Genomic DNA, 14,031 nt, shown 5'->3' with positions numbered 1-14,031 from the left:
GACTCTAGAATTTTAAGTTTTGACATACTTACTCTATAGAAGATCTGGGGCCCATTGGCAGAAATTTGTGCTTTATAGCATTCTTTAATCGTTTAAGAGAGGTAATTATTATTTTCATGATTTCTAAATTAGCTTCGGAAAGATTATCTAGAACTTTCTCAAGGGAGCGTCATATCAACAAAATTTTATAAGTTAGGTAAAAATAAGCTAAATACCTGTTCCCATTTTTCTTTTTTAGGCAAAACTATTAACTAGAATTCACTGATACTACATAGCTGTTTTCTATAATGTTCCGGAACTCTTTTCAACCCTCACATGCAAGAGAAATCTTGTGGTTCAGTAATGCGAGGAACATGACAACGTCGCTGCTCTCAGTGAGCTTATATTTTATTAATAGTTGAAGAGATAAACATAACAAGTTTATTTACATAATTATGTAATGATAATTGTGATCTGTTTGTAGCTCCAGCCTGTGGACACTTCTTCGCAAACATTCTCCAAAAGAGAAGATATTACTTCTCATGTAACTTAGGACCAGGTCAATGGGTGGGAGACACCTGGGCTGCTTTGAGTGTTTTTGCTTTCAACCATGCCATCATCCTGGTTATTTCCTTCCATTGGACACTAAGTCATTTTCTTCTATTCGTCATAAACTTTGGGAGCGGCATCATTTAGAGTTGCTCTCTCTACTTCCAAGGCCCATCATTATGCTCATGGCATCAGTATATTTGTGGAAATCCCACTAATAGTTCTTTTACCTCCCCACTTCCAAGGTTCAGTGACTTCCTTATTTCACCTTAGCAACCTCCGCTCTGGTTACATGGATGTTGTAATATCTCACAACTGTTCTCTCTTCACATGTATGTATCTCTCTTTCTCACCATAAACTTATCTCCTTCCACTATATTCATTTTGCTGAGATCATCCAACAACGTCATGGAGAGCTCCTAACCATCCAGCCATCTGTCTTTTGCCAGTTCATCAACTCGCTTATCATATCAAAATTCGATTTCATCATAATCATTTTTGTTGTACAGTTGCTGTTTCCATAAACTCTTTGCTTAACTTTATCTACTTCTTCTGGGCTTAAATCTAAGCAAATGCTGTTTTTGAAAAAATTATATCATATGATAGATTTTGATCATTAGAAATTCATGGTCATCAATTTCAATTGGGCTCACAATACAACTGGAAATTCTACTACTGTATTTTTCTGTTCAATTCTGTTTCTCATTCTCCTCTCCATTTCACTCCATTCAATTCACTCCAAACTTCAGTGACTCCTTCTTTTCACCATCCCATTCCTCATAGGTGAGAAAATTGAGGCTACATAATAGAAATTTTATCTACCATTCCTACAAATGACATCTTCATGCACCTTCTCCTCTTATTATTACAAAAAGGTAGAGTCCCCTGTTATGACCCGTGATTTGGATCTTACTCTGTATCACACTAACAATTATTATTTCTTTCTTGTGTGCACTCAAATATTTCCACCAAATTGAATCGTCCTCTTCAATATCTAAATATGTTTGTATATTTTCCATCTTAAAAATAATAAGAATAATTTAAAAAAAAAACCCTGAACCCTTTCCTTGATCCCATATATTCTTCTATTCTCAGTTATATTTCTCTATCCATTCAAGCAAACTTCCTATATTAGTTTTTAAACTTCTGGTCTGCACACCTCTACTGTTGTTGTCATTGCTCAATATAGTTTCCACTTCTGTTATTTCATACAGATAGGTCTTCCTTTGGGCACTTCTGATCTCAATGGCATAGATAAAAGGGGCATTTTAAATCTACATTTTACTTAGTGTTTGACTAACATTTGCTCCTGATGTCTCTTCCCCCTTAGGTATTCTTTTATTAGCTTTTGTAATCCCATACACTTCTATCTTCCTTTTATAGCTCTACACACATAGAAATCTTTTAAAATCCCTTCTGTCCTCTTTGTAGGCTTATCTTCCTCAATCCTATCAGGGTAGAAAGTATGGGGTGAAGAGAGAAAGACAGACCTTGGATGGATCCTTGAGAAACTACAATGTTTAGTTTACAGGATAGAGATCAATTATATTTAATGATTTTATATGTATATGTATGTGTATATATATGTATGTAAATGTATATAGTCCTGGGGTCATTTCTTGAAAATCTACTTTGTGCCAGGCAGTATTTGAGCTTTGAGGATACAAAGTTGAGTTGACCACAGTTCCTGACTTTGAGGTCACACATTGTAATGAAAGATACATATGTATGTGCTTTACTTGTACTCATATGGTTGAAACTCCAACATTAGTCATTGTTGTGTATCCTACAGATGGCTATTTTATTCATTTTCAAAATGTGGACATGAATATTTAGAAATCGGTTTTGATTATGGCACGTTTGTTATTTGAAGCCAAATGTGTAATTAACATTGAATTTTACGTATGTAAAAAAATTTTACATACGTAAAATTCAATGTTTAAAAGTTAAAATTAAACAGCCACAAATTTAAGGAAGTTTATAGGAATCAAACACCAGTTTATTCTATTCTTCCAAATTGGGGTGAGGGTTAGGTTTGTGATGAGAGGGAGAAGGGAAAAGGGAATGGGAAGAAATTTAATTTTGCTTTATATATGGGTCGTCCATGGATGTTTTCTTCCCATGATAAGAGTGGTGCCGCTTAACATAGAATACTTAACTGTGTGTCAGGAGCTGTGCTAAATGTTTCATGTACACTATCTCATTTAATCCTCCCTAAAGCCTGGAGGTGAATAGTAATAGTTTCCTTTATAGAAAAGGAAATTGCAGTTTACATTTTACATAAATTAACATTATACAGGTAACATTATATAACTTTTCACGTAAGTTAAAGTTACAGTTAAAAAGTATGAACTAAATATATATCTGAGTTTGGAGCCGTACTCTTACCACTATGATATAGTGAAAAAAAATTAAGGGCAATTTTTTTTTTTTAGGTACTTCTAGTCTTTAGTATTTTGTGCTTGATATTTTGTATGCCATTTAATCATTTCACATATACCATTCAATCTTCAGCGAAACCTGTAGTATAGGCAAAGGCAGTATTGTGCAGGTGAGGCTACAAAGACACAAGTTAAACAAATTGCCTTGGGTATGGGTTATAGCAGACCAACAACTAGATACCAGGCTTCCTGACATCTAGTTCAGCTTTCCATTATAGGAGAAACTTCGTCTGCATTAATTGAGTTTGCCAGATAAAGTTGTTCTTGTTCTTTGAGGTTTGCCATTGTTTCCCCTCTACTTCAATTCAACTTCATTTATTTAGTTAATAATCCAGGAATGTTGCTGGAGTAGCAAAAATTTGATTAGAATCATCACCTTCAGTATTTCAGGTAATGGAGTGGAGTGAAAACAGCATGAAAAGCAGAAGCCAGCCATTCTGTTCCCGGGCTGGCCTCCTGGATGGGTTGAAGTTGACATCTGGTGTGGCTTCGATCGCTCTGTTCTCCTGGGAAGCCCTGGTTGACTACTTGACACCTAGCATTAGATCTGACCCGAGCATTAGCCCAGGAAAGCTTTGCGTAATTAAGCTATTGAGATTTGTTTCCCCTGACTGGACAGAAGAGCCCTACAAGGTGAGGGCTCTGTTGAAGTGATAAAGCTGATTAGATCTTTAGCAGTAAAGGAATCTGATCTTAGAAATTTTTTCTAGCTCTAGTTAATGAGGCAAAGACAACACTTAGCAGGGAAAATGAGGTCACTAAAAAGAGAAACTTTTTTTTTCTTTAATAAAGAACCAATCATTTTGTCTCCTTTTAAATCAAGGCCTAAATTTATTGTCCTGAATAAAGCTCAATTTAAATGAACAAATAAACAACTTTTTTCTCAGGGGTATAGTAATCTTGTTTAAACTTAAAGCACAGGAAGTTTATTCAAGAAAGTAAAACCAAGATGAGCCTAGAAGTTAAAGTAGTTTAACAAATACTGACAACAACAAAACTGAAATAACCAATAATTACTCATTGTACAGGTGTGTGGTTTATTCATTAGAATATAATTTTTTTCTAAAGGTTTTATCACTTTTTCTTTCTATACTGGGATACACTTATACAAACTTCAAATGTTAACAATGTGATAATCATTCCTTTCAGTTTATATAGCACCTTTACTAAATATGCTACTATTTAATCCTCATAAAACTTTATATTCAAAGCTGTATTATTTCCATTATAGGGAGTTACAACTTGGCTCTAAAAGTTCTAAATCTCAAATCTGTGTGATTTGCTCAAAAAGTTATAAATAGGAGAGCTTGGAGTCAAATGTAGGTTTTCTTCAATCCCCCCAAAGTGGCCCATACCATAATTGCTTCCAGTTATATATTAAAGTTTTTGATTCTAGTCTGTTTCTTTCTAAGCCAATATTCCAATATTTAGAAAATGGCATGGCATTTGTGTTCATACCTAATACATTTACATAAAACGTAAATCATACATGTACACATACACACTTCTGTGTTCATAGATTAGCCATCCTTCCACCATGAAACATTTTTCTCCCGTAAAGAACCTGTCCTCCTTCTGGGGTTCAGCTTCTTACAGTAAAATCAATAGTCACAAGGGCAGACTTAAAAAGAAGTAACACAGGAGAAGGTTTTATGATGGGAGTGGATGGAGGGGAGACAAACCATCCTTCCCAGCTCACCTTGTTCCATTGTTACTGGCTTTGGGGTGGTTGTAAGAGTTGGTTATGAGTGTGGGAAGGGTTTAATGCTGACGATACTGCTGTTTAGTCAATATAATATATAATCAGTGTGCTTTTTAAGATGACATTAAAATTTTTTTTTTTTTTGAGACAGAGTCTCGCTCTGTTGCCTGGGCTACAGTTGAGCACTGTGGCCTCAGCCTAGCTCACAGCAATCTCAAACTCCTGGGCTTAAGCGATCCTCCTGCCTCAGCCTCCCGAGTAGCTGGGACTACAGACATGCGCCACCATGACTGGCTAATTTTTTCTCTATATGTTTTTAGTTGGCCAGATAATTTCTTTCTATTTTTAGTAGAGACGGGGTCTCGCTCTGGCTCAGGCTGGTCTCGAACTCCTGACCTCGAGCGATCCACCCGCCTCGGCCTCCCAGAGTGCTAGGATTACAGGCGTGAGCCACCGCGCCCGGCTGACATTAAATTTTTTTAAATTTAAACATTACTTAAAACTTTAGAATTTTCAAGGAAATTTAAAGCCTACAGTCTGTTTAAATGAAATACTCTCTCTGTGTCTCCTTTCTTTATGTTGGGAGGTGGCATGGTGAAGCTGAGGAAAGCAACCTGGAGGTAGCTTGGCTCAGGCAATTATTGTCTCCAGCAATCATTAGCAATTAGGTCTTGGCCAGTTACTTAACTTTTCTTTAAATTGAGAATGAAAATAATACCTACCTCATAGGATTGTAATGAGGATTAAATGAGGTGTTTGTTTGTTTGTTTGTTTGAGAGGGTTGTTTTCTGAGGCAGGAGTGCAGTGGCGCCATCATAGCTCCCTGCAGCCTGAAGTCCTGGGCTCAATTGGTCTCACCCTCCAGAGTAGCTGGGACAGCAGGCATGGCACTACCATGCTTGGCTAATCTTTTTATTTTTTTGGTAGAGACAGGTTTTTGCTATGTTGCCTAGGCTGATCTCAAACACTTGGCCTGAAGCGATCCTCCTGCCTCAGCCTCCCAAAGAGCTGCGATCACTGGAATGAGCTACTACACCCAGCTAATTGAATTGAGTTTATATAGGTGTATGTTAGTGTGTATAGAGAACATAGAAACAAGTGTGAATGTGCATCCTAGCTTAGGACAATCTATTACATATAGTAAGTGCCCAATAAATGTGAATTATTATTAGTAGCCTAGTCAATCAAGCTTCTCCTCTTCCACTATAGTAAAAATGTCCTGGCAAAGTTTTCCAGAGAATGGCTAATTTCAATTGATAACTTCTTAATTGTAGTTTCTCTTGACCTTTCTCCTACATTAGATATTATTTGCCATGGTCTACATCTTTTTTAAATTCAGCCTCCCAAACATTCCAGTTATTGCTCTATTTCTGCTCAATTGCAGTAAGTTTCACTGTTTACACTTGCTCCCATTGGAGGTCCTCAGACTGTGCTAAGTTAGAACTACAGCCTGATCCCAGAATTGGCAAATATTCCATTTGGGGGAAAAATGACTGTAAATCAAAAGATAACTTTGGAGAGGCTCTCTCCTCCTAAAATTTGTGTGCATGTAGATGCCATTGTTTGTACAGATATCTGATATTTTTAAATTATCGTTATTGTAATATACCTGGTCTTTTCTAATTCTTTTGGTTGGGAGTATTGACCTGCCTGAAACCTCCTGGTAGTGCTCTTTCTTCCTTAACCATTATGTTTTAATCATCATTCTGTGTTGATTTTAATTCTGCTTTCTCTTCATTCTTTTCTTTTTTTGAGACAGTGTCTCACTCTGTTGCCCAGGCTAGAGTGCCATGGCATCAGCCTAGCTCACAGCAACCTCAAACTCCAGGGCTCACGCAATTCTCCTGCCTCAGCCTCCCAGGTAGCTGGGACTACAGGCATGCACTACCATGCCTGGCTAATTTTTCCTATATATATTTTTAGTTGTCCATAGAATTTCTTTCTATTTTTAGTAGAGACGGGGTCTGGCTCTTGTTCAGGCTGGTCTCGAACTCCTGAGCTCAAACAATCCACCCTCCTTGGCCTCCCACGGTTCTAGAATTACAGGCATGAACAACCGCACCCGGCCCTCTCTTCATTCTTGACCTTCCATTTCTGGTAGCTTTGTCCTCTTATTTATCGCTCTGTGCCATCTTAACCCACCCATCACATTAACTTTCCAGTCAGTAGCTTACTCCTGTCCATGGTGCTGACTTCAGAATTTACTTTAGAACCATCTCTTCTCTTCCAGATCTATCTAGCTATCTCCTGTGCATTTTCCCCTATATTATAGACAAATCAACTTTGAAATGTCTGAAACATACTTAGTTATCTTCTCCCTCAACTTTGTATCTTTTTCCTGTATCGCTAGTCCTGACTAAGGATTCTGACAGCGTCATTCACCTGATATCTCAAGCTAGAAATCATTGAGTCGTCCTACATTTCACCAAAACTAATTAGTCAACATCTTGTCTACTTCCTTAGCATTGTTTTGATCTTTTCTTTTTCTTTTTATCTCACCATTCCCACTGCTTTCAACATATTAACCATCACTCTATTTCTTTCAGACCATTTTCCATCATATAAGATAGCCAAATGTTTCTGTTAAATATTAGACCAATTTGATTATATAATATTCTTTCTTTAAGCATCAACTGCATTACATTTTCTAAAGTGCTTCGTAAGGTAATCCAAAAATAATCTATGTATCTTCTTGAATAAAGGAGTTAAATACAATATTGAAGTGTTGAATACTAAATCTGTTTTCTCTCAAAAAGTCACAGCACACATTATTAAAAGAAAGACCATATGAAGTTTTGCTGTTGACTATAGCAACAAAATTCTATAACATGAGCTTATATTTGAACATGAAAATTTTTTTCCCCTTAATTTTTGTTAATATGAAACTATTGACCGGATATACACTTGATCTCACTCCTGTGGTATCCACGGCCTTCCATGCCTACCTCTCTAATCTCATCTCTTTTCTTTTGAGCCTTTGTGGCTGTACAGATTACATTCATTTAGTTCCCCAAACATACAGTCCCAAACTATTTCATTGTATGCTGTTCCTTTGGCCTGGAATACCAAAAATCTATCAGTTGATCTCCATCTTTGAAAATTCAGCTATTTAAAAGAACAGATAATTTCTTTATTCATTTGATGTCTTTAGTGGTTAGCATACTCCTTGGCATATAGTAGGTATTCAATGTGTGTTAAATAAAAAACAAAAATGGAGAATGTCAATTGGAGAAATTCACTTTTGAAGATATTAGATTTGCTGTATCTGCCAAGTCATTCTGCTGCTATATATTGCCTATCCAGGAAATCTAACAACACTTGATAGTAGCTGTTTAAAAATATTAAGCTGCTTGACCACAGTAATTTAATTGTTCTTCATATTTCTTCTGTTTACCTGCACAAGGTTTAGGAAATTACATTGTAAATTTTTAATTCTTATAGAACAAAAATCAAATTTACTTTTACGTGTGTTATAGCTATTCTCCTTCCACTGTGGACATTTCTTAAAAATGATTGTTGTTAATATTTTCTATTTCTTCCTGACAGGTAATATTTGAAGCTGAAGTCTCAGGAGGGAGAAGTGGTTATATTGCCATTGATGACATCCAAGTGCTGAGTTATCCTTGTGGTAGGTTGTGATTAAGAATTGTATTTTTCTGTGTCCTTTCAACACTTGTCGTATATTGGCAGTGACTCTTGATTGTTTATCACTTGGTCATTGCTGTCTTTTGTTGTTGTTACTCCTAGCCTTCTGTTGAGTTTTAAAAGAACACTGAAATATTTCTAAAGTTTTGAACCGAATGTTTTTTGTCTTGTAACTAATTGCACACACATTAAAGGATTTTTAAAAATTATTTAATTACTGAGAACAAAATATAAATAGAAAGGCAACTCTTGGTAGGACTTGTTCATTTTTTTTACATATTAAATTGTCTAGAAAAGCAAAGAATAGCAAACTAGAGTTCAATAGAAAGGAAAATAAAAAGGCGGCTCACTAAGTTTTTTGATATGCTAAGTTGAGGGTTGGGGTGAGATGAAGGGAATGAATTAGTTCACCTTATTCGAAATTTAGGACTATTTTTAAGTTTTTGATGTTATAGTATCTGGTTAATCTGTATTTTTTGAAAAATAGAAAACAAAACAAGAAACTCAATTTACTAGTACATAGTTTTGTTATGCCTTTAGGTGCACAGTGGTTGGATTTTAGATGGTGTACCTAAATGTGTGTTGACATCACATGCCTGAAAGACAGTTATTGCATACACTTAATAGAGCCAGGCAAAAAGCAGCTGGCATAAATTCAGACATTACCTATAGTTCCCAACAGCAGTATTTTATAGGGCCTATGAATTCTGGATTATCTGTTCAGTAATCCTCCCTGGCAGAAGTATCTCTAACACATTGTAGGCAGCATGCACAGGGGCCCTTTTGTGAGGGTCCAAGGCTTGTGCTACTGCTGAGTGGTTGTCAAACCCTAGTATGCATCAGAATCACCTACTGGGTGCAGTAAATCACAGGTTGCTTGGTTGCTCCTCTGGTTCTGATTGAGTAAGTCTGAGGGTAGCCTAAGAATCTGCATTTCTAATCAATCACCAGATGCTATTGATGCTGCTGGTGTTCTAGCTCATGTTGTAGCTCAAGTATTCCTTTTTTTCAAAGCTCCTACTGAGGTAAGACACTAGAGAAAGATGTGGCAGGCAATTTGTATATTCCATGTTTGGTATGTTTTAAGGAAAGAACAAAATCATCTCACTCAGAGTTCAAGTTGGTTTACTAAGTTCTTTCAGTCCATAGTACAAGAGGTCCATGTTTCTGTCTGCACTTCGTTTTCACTTCTTGAATGATAGAAGTTAAAGAAAAGCTTTCATGAGTAAATCAATAGAAAATGACAAAGTGAGCACAACAATTTTAGTGTGATATGCTCCTCCATGAACTGTTCTTTTACTTCAGATTAGCTTTTGCTATTACATTTCCTTTCAGTGGAAAACATGGATGAGGCTTCAGTTTTAAAAGGTAACTGCAGAGAATATTTGTTTGACAATCATAAAACTCATGTATATTTTCACTGCCGTCATCATTTTTTGTTGTTCTAATATGGGTATTTCTTTTGGGTAGCTTTCCTATGGCTATAAGGGAATAGGGAATCGTTTTAATGAACAGTTTAGTTGATTTTCTATTAGAGAGAAACAAAAACATTCCCTTGTTCTTTGAAGTGCTAGAGGGTTATAACTATTGAAGTTTAAAAAAAAAAAGAAAAAATCTAACTGCTTAAATTATAGCTTAATCAGTTCAATGGCCATGTAACTGTCAGTATTTTAGGAATCATTATATGTTTTCATTATATTTTTATATTATGCTCTGATTTGTGCCTATTTAATCTCCTTTGCTTGCTTTGACTTGTAACTTTTATTATCACCCATATGCTGTATGCTATGGCAGCCATTCAGCAGTAATTGTTGAGTGCTCAGCCTGTATAGAACAATACTCTAGCAATTATAAGACAATAAGTAATAGAGCTACTGAGAAAATGAGAACTGTGAGAGTCAGAGAGGAAATGGTGTCTTCCAGCACAAATAACCCCTCAATTTTCTTCTGCATGGTATTAGTCTTGGCCAAAGTTAAAAACACTACCAACAGTATTCTGGTGGGATAGAGTAGCATGGCATATTTTCTTCATGTGAAAAAAAAAATAACTTTTTTTTCTACCTTCACAGATAAATCTCCTCATTTCCTCCGTCTAGGGGATGTAGAGGTCAATGCAGGGCAGAATGCTACATTTCAGTGCATTGCTACAGGGAGAGATGCTGTGCATAACAAGTTATGGCTGCAGGTAAGGCCAGCTTGGCAGCTCAGCTAAAGAGTAACACTTGATTTTTTTTTTTTAAATTACAATTATGCTATTCATGGTCTTATCCTTATCTGTGTTTGGGAGCCAGGCTGTCCATTTGGGTTTAATTTACTTGGTTGCAGATTTGTGTTAGAGATTTCCCTTTCTGGAATGTAAGTAAAAAATATAAGGGTGTATAATTAATAAGTATTTGTGTTAGTATCTAGTTAAACCTAATGATTCTTGAATATGTTCAAAATAATTTCTCTAGATCCATTCAAGATATGAATGAAAGTAAAACTTTTCTTGTTTAAAAATATTTTGAAAACTGAACTTACAAGAGCATAGTACTTAAGCAGGAGCTGTCATACTCTGATAAGTGTTTAAAAAGTATTTTAAGAAACTATTGGGAGTATTTCAGGAAATATGAGTTGGAAGAGAGCCAATTAAATTTTTTCAGAATTTTTGTGTAGGAGCGTTAATCACAGATCTGAGATCAAGACATTTGCCTTGCACATATTAAGTCCTTAATAAATTTGTATTTAATTAATTGCAATTTAACATACATGTTAGGGAAATGTAAATGGTTCATATAAAGAGCTTTAAGAGAATCACAGTGAAAACTGTAGACTAAGGAATATTCTTTAGAGAATTTCCAGAAAGTATATCTGTCAGTAATATGGTGCTGGAGGCTGGAAGTAGCTGAGAGCAGCTCTAAAGCCAGGAGACTGGACCTAGCACAGGTGTCTGTTGAGGTAAATACTTGAAGCTAAATGATATGTAAGTAATAATATTCTCTGAGCACCATTATTATTATTATTTTGGTTCTCTCTGCATCAGAATGAGGAAAAGGATTTAATTAGTTTCGAATTTTAAATTCATAAGAATGCCAATAGAGACCAAAAAGAAAAATCACTGCAAGATTAGCTTAGTTTCTTCAACATAGACATTAAGATTTGTTTTATCATGTCCTTTAGAGAGGTGAAGGTAGCGTTGAGAATAATCATTAGTTTGCAGGTGTTTGGGGTAATGGTTATAATAAATGATTATTGAAAACATACTTAGTATAATGTCTGATATTGTGCTAGTTGTATGTGTATTGTTTCATCTCATACCTGCAATAATCCAGTTGGAGGTTATAACAAATGTATTTCATATTAATCTAATTATCACTACTTTTTTATCATTTATTTGATTTACAGGTATCAGGATACCATTTTTTTGTGTGTCCAAATGAGGCTCCCTTTTTTTCTGTCATTATGCTAATTGGCCCTACAGATGCAGAAATATAGGACAGTTTTTCTTGGAGAGTGTATATTGTGTAATGTACAACCTGTCTTAACTAAACATCAAGTCACCCCCTCCCACCACCTAAATAGAGTAAAAATGATGTTAGATATGTTTTCTAATTATTTTGCTAATTATTTTTTCATTTAGATGGGAACATTAGATGGTGTTTGGCTTTCACTGTGAGCTATGTAGTCTCTTCTTGGAGACCCAGAGGATCTGTAGTCTGCCCTTGGTTTTATGCCTCAGGATTTAATGTGACATTGAAATAAAAAGGGTTTTGTATCCTCAGTCACCAGCTGCCTTGTGGCAACAAAGACTTTCTGGACCCTGCTGGTCTGAGTGGGTTGCAGTCAAAATACTGCTCATTTTTTGTTTCTTATTTTGTAGATTGGCCATTTCATGATGGTTTCTTAAAAATTTTCTCCTGCCATTTTTTAAACAAAGATGAGAGAGAGAAAATATTTCTTTGGACTTCTATTCTGCTTTCTTCCCGCCCTTTCCTTCTCTTTGCATTTGCTGCAGAAAAGTGGATTTGTGTATTTCTCTTCAATTTTGACATTGACATTGCCCAATTCTTCAGCAGTGTACTTACTCGCCTTATTCATTTAAAAACTATTCTGCCTCTTTCAATAATAACACATAAATTACCTTAACTTATTCTCTTTAATTATTATTCTCCATGTTCAAGAAATATTGAAATCTGTCAATTACTTAGGGATGTTTTTAAATTGAAATAAAAAAAATCTTTATAGTATAATAATACCATGTAACAATGAATCAGATAAAATTGGTCATTATGTATATATCAGCCAATCAGAAAGTGGCAGTGACTTAAAAAACTTACCCATCTTTTGCTGAAAGTAGTAAAAACATAACAAAGCAGGAATAGTTTTGGTTCCACAGTGAATCAGAATAGATGAATAGATGCCGTCTATTTATATGGCCTCTAATCCATATGAATAGATGCCAAGTTATTTTCATTTGGTGTAGAACAACACCCTAGAGTTCAAGATGCACAGTTCTTAAGTCTAACCTTAATTCTAACCTTACTAACCCTTCTAATCCAGTTAATTGTGCTGGGCTTAGAGATTTCATTGAACTGTTCTGGGCCTTAGTTTTTTTTATCTGTGAAAGAAGATGCTGGATAGAGACTAAAATCCCTTCCAGCTGTAAGATGCTAAACTTAGGTCTTTTCATTATTTTTGATGGTCTGAAACATGGCCTTGATAGCATTTTTGTTGGATGGAAGAATATAAAATTTTTATGTTATTTGTTTTGTATGGGGGAAAAAATGGTCCCTTAAATTAAGTATCATTGTGAGAACAATGCTTAAAATATCTGCTGAGAGTATTAAGAATGAATGTACTTGAAGCAACTCAATGAAAGGTCACTGTAGTCTATCACAGAAGTAATGGAATAATAGAATAGCTGTTATACCTGCCATGGTCAAGTAAAATAATAAATGGTGATCAACTTTTTATGTCCTCCAAATAACTTACATTGTGTAGCATTGAGCTTCAATTGGTAAAATATTGTTTAAATACGGAAGAAAGTAGCAAAAACTAGAAAAGTGGCCAATTTTCTATTTTAAAGGAAAAATGATACACTAAACTCTATGAAAGGTACTGAACATAATGCCTGATCATATTTGATATTTAAAATTTGTATATGGAAACACATTTAAAGAATAAACGCATTTGTCTGTTGTTTCTAGGTTATGATTCATATTCCAATCATTTGTGTTGTCTAAAATGACACACAAATTAGGTAAATTACAAATGGAGGAAAAAAGCCACAAATACTTAATGAGTTACCTAAGCTAATCTAGGATAATTCATAACACATACGGTGGTTCTGAAAGTGTCTTTAGGGGAATGTTCTTTCTTTTAGAATCAGATTATGTAATTACAATGTCTTTGATGTAGGTTATTCACTCTAAATATATAGAAAACAATGACAAAATATACAACCCAGATCAACCTTCTTATACATTCTAAATGAACTAATGACACATAAAACAATGTGGGTGAAAGTTTTTAGAAGTCTGTTGTCAACAAGCTGTAAATATGGTGAAATTGTGAAGCTTTCTGAAACATAGTTTTGAAAAAGTATGTTATGCAATACATTTATGTAGTAAAAGAAACAGAATAAAGTTTTTAGTCACTCTTAAAAGAACTTCCAAATTTTTTCTATCATAAAGCTCAATGAAGTAACATATATTCTATATATAAATACCTAACAAG

General features: G+C 35.0%; 1 protein-coding gene across 3 annotated transcripts in view; it reads left to right on the top strand.

Moving 5' to 3' along the window:
* Positions 1-14,031, top strand: part of PTPRK (protein tyrosine phosphatase receptor type K) — a 503,601-nt gene that overhangs the window by 248,827 nt on the left and 240,743 nt on the right. For all 3 annotated transcript variants that reach the window (XM_045544333.1, XM_045544334.1, XM_045544332.1), the window contains exons 4-5: positions 8,218-8,299; positions 10,386-10,501. In XM_045544333.1, coding sequence (XP_045400289.1) covers positions 8,218-8,299; positions 10,386-10,501 — 198 coding nt within the window. The remainder of the gene's footprint in view (positions 1-8,217; positions 8,300-10,385; positions 10,502-14,031) is intronic.

The sequence above is a fragment of the Lemur catta genome, chromosome 2, assembly GCF_020740605.2.
Source record: "Lemur catta isolate mLemCat1 chromosome 2, mLemCat1.pri, whole genome shotgun sequence".
In the NCBI taxonomy this organism is placed as follows: Eukaryota; Metazoa; Chordata; class Mammalia; order Primates; family Lemuridae; genus Lemur; species Lemur catta.
The sequence above is the reverse complement of the archived record's forward strand: the minus strand, read 5'-3'. Positions and strand labels throughout refer to the sequence as shown.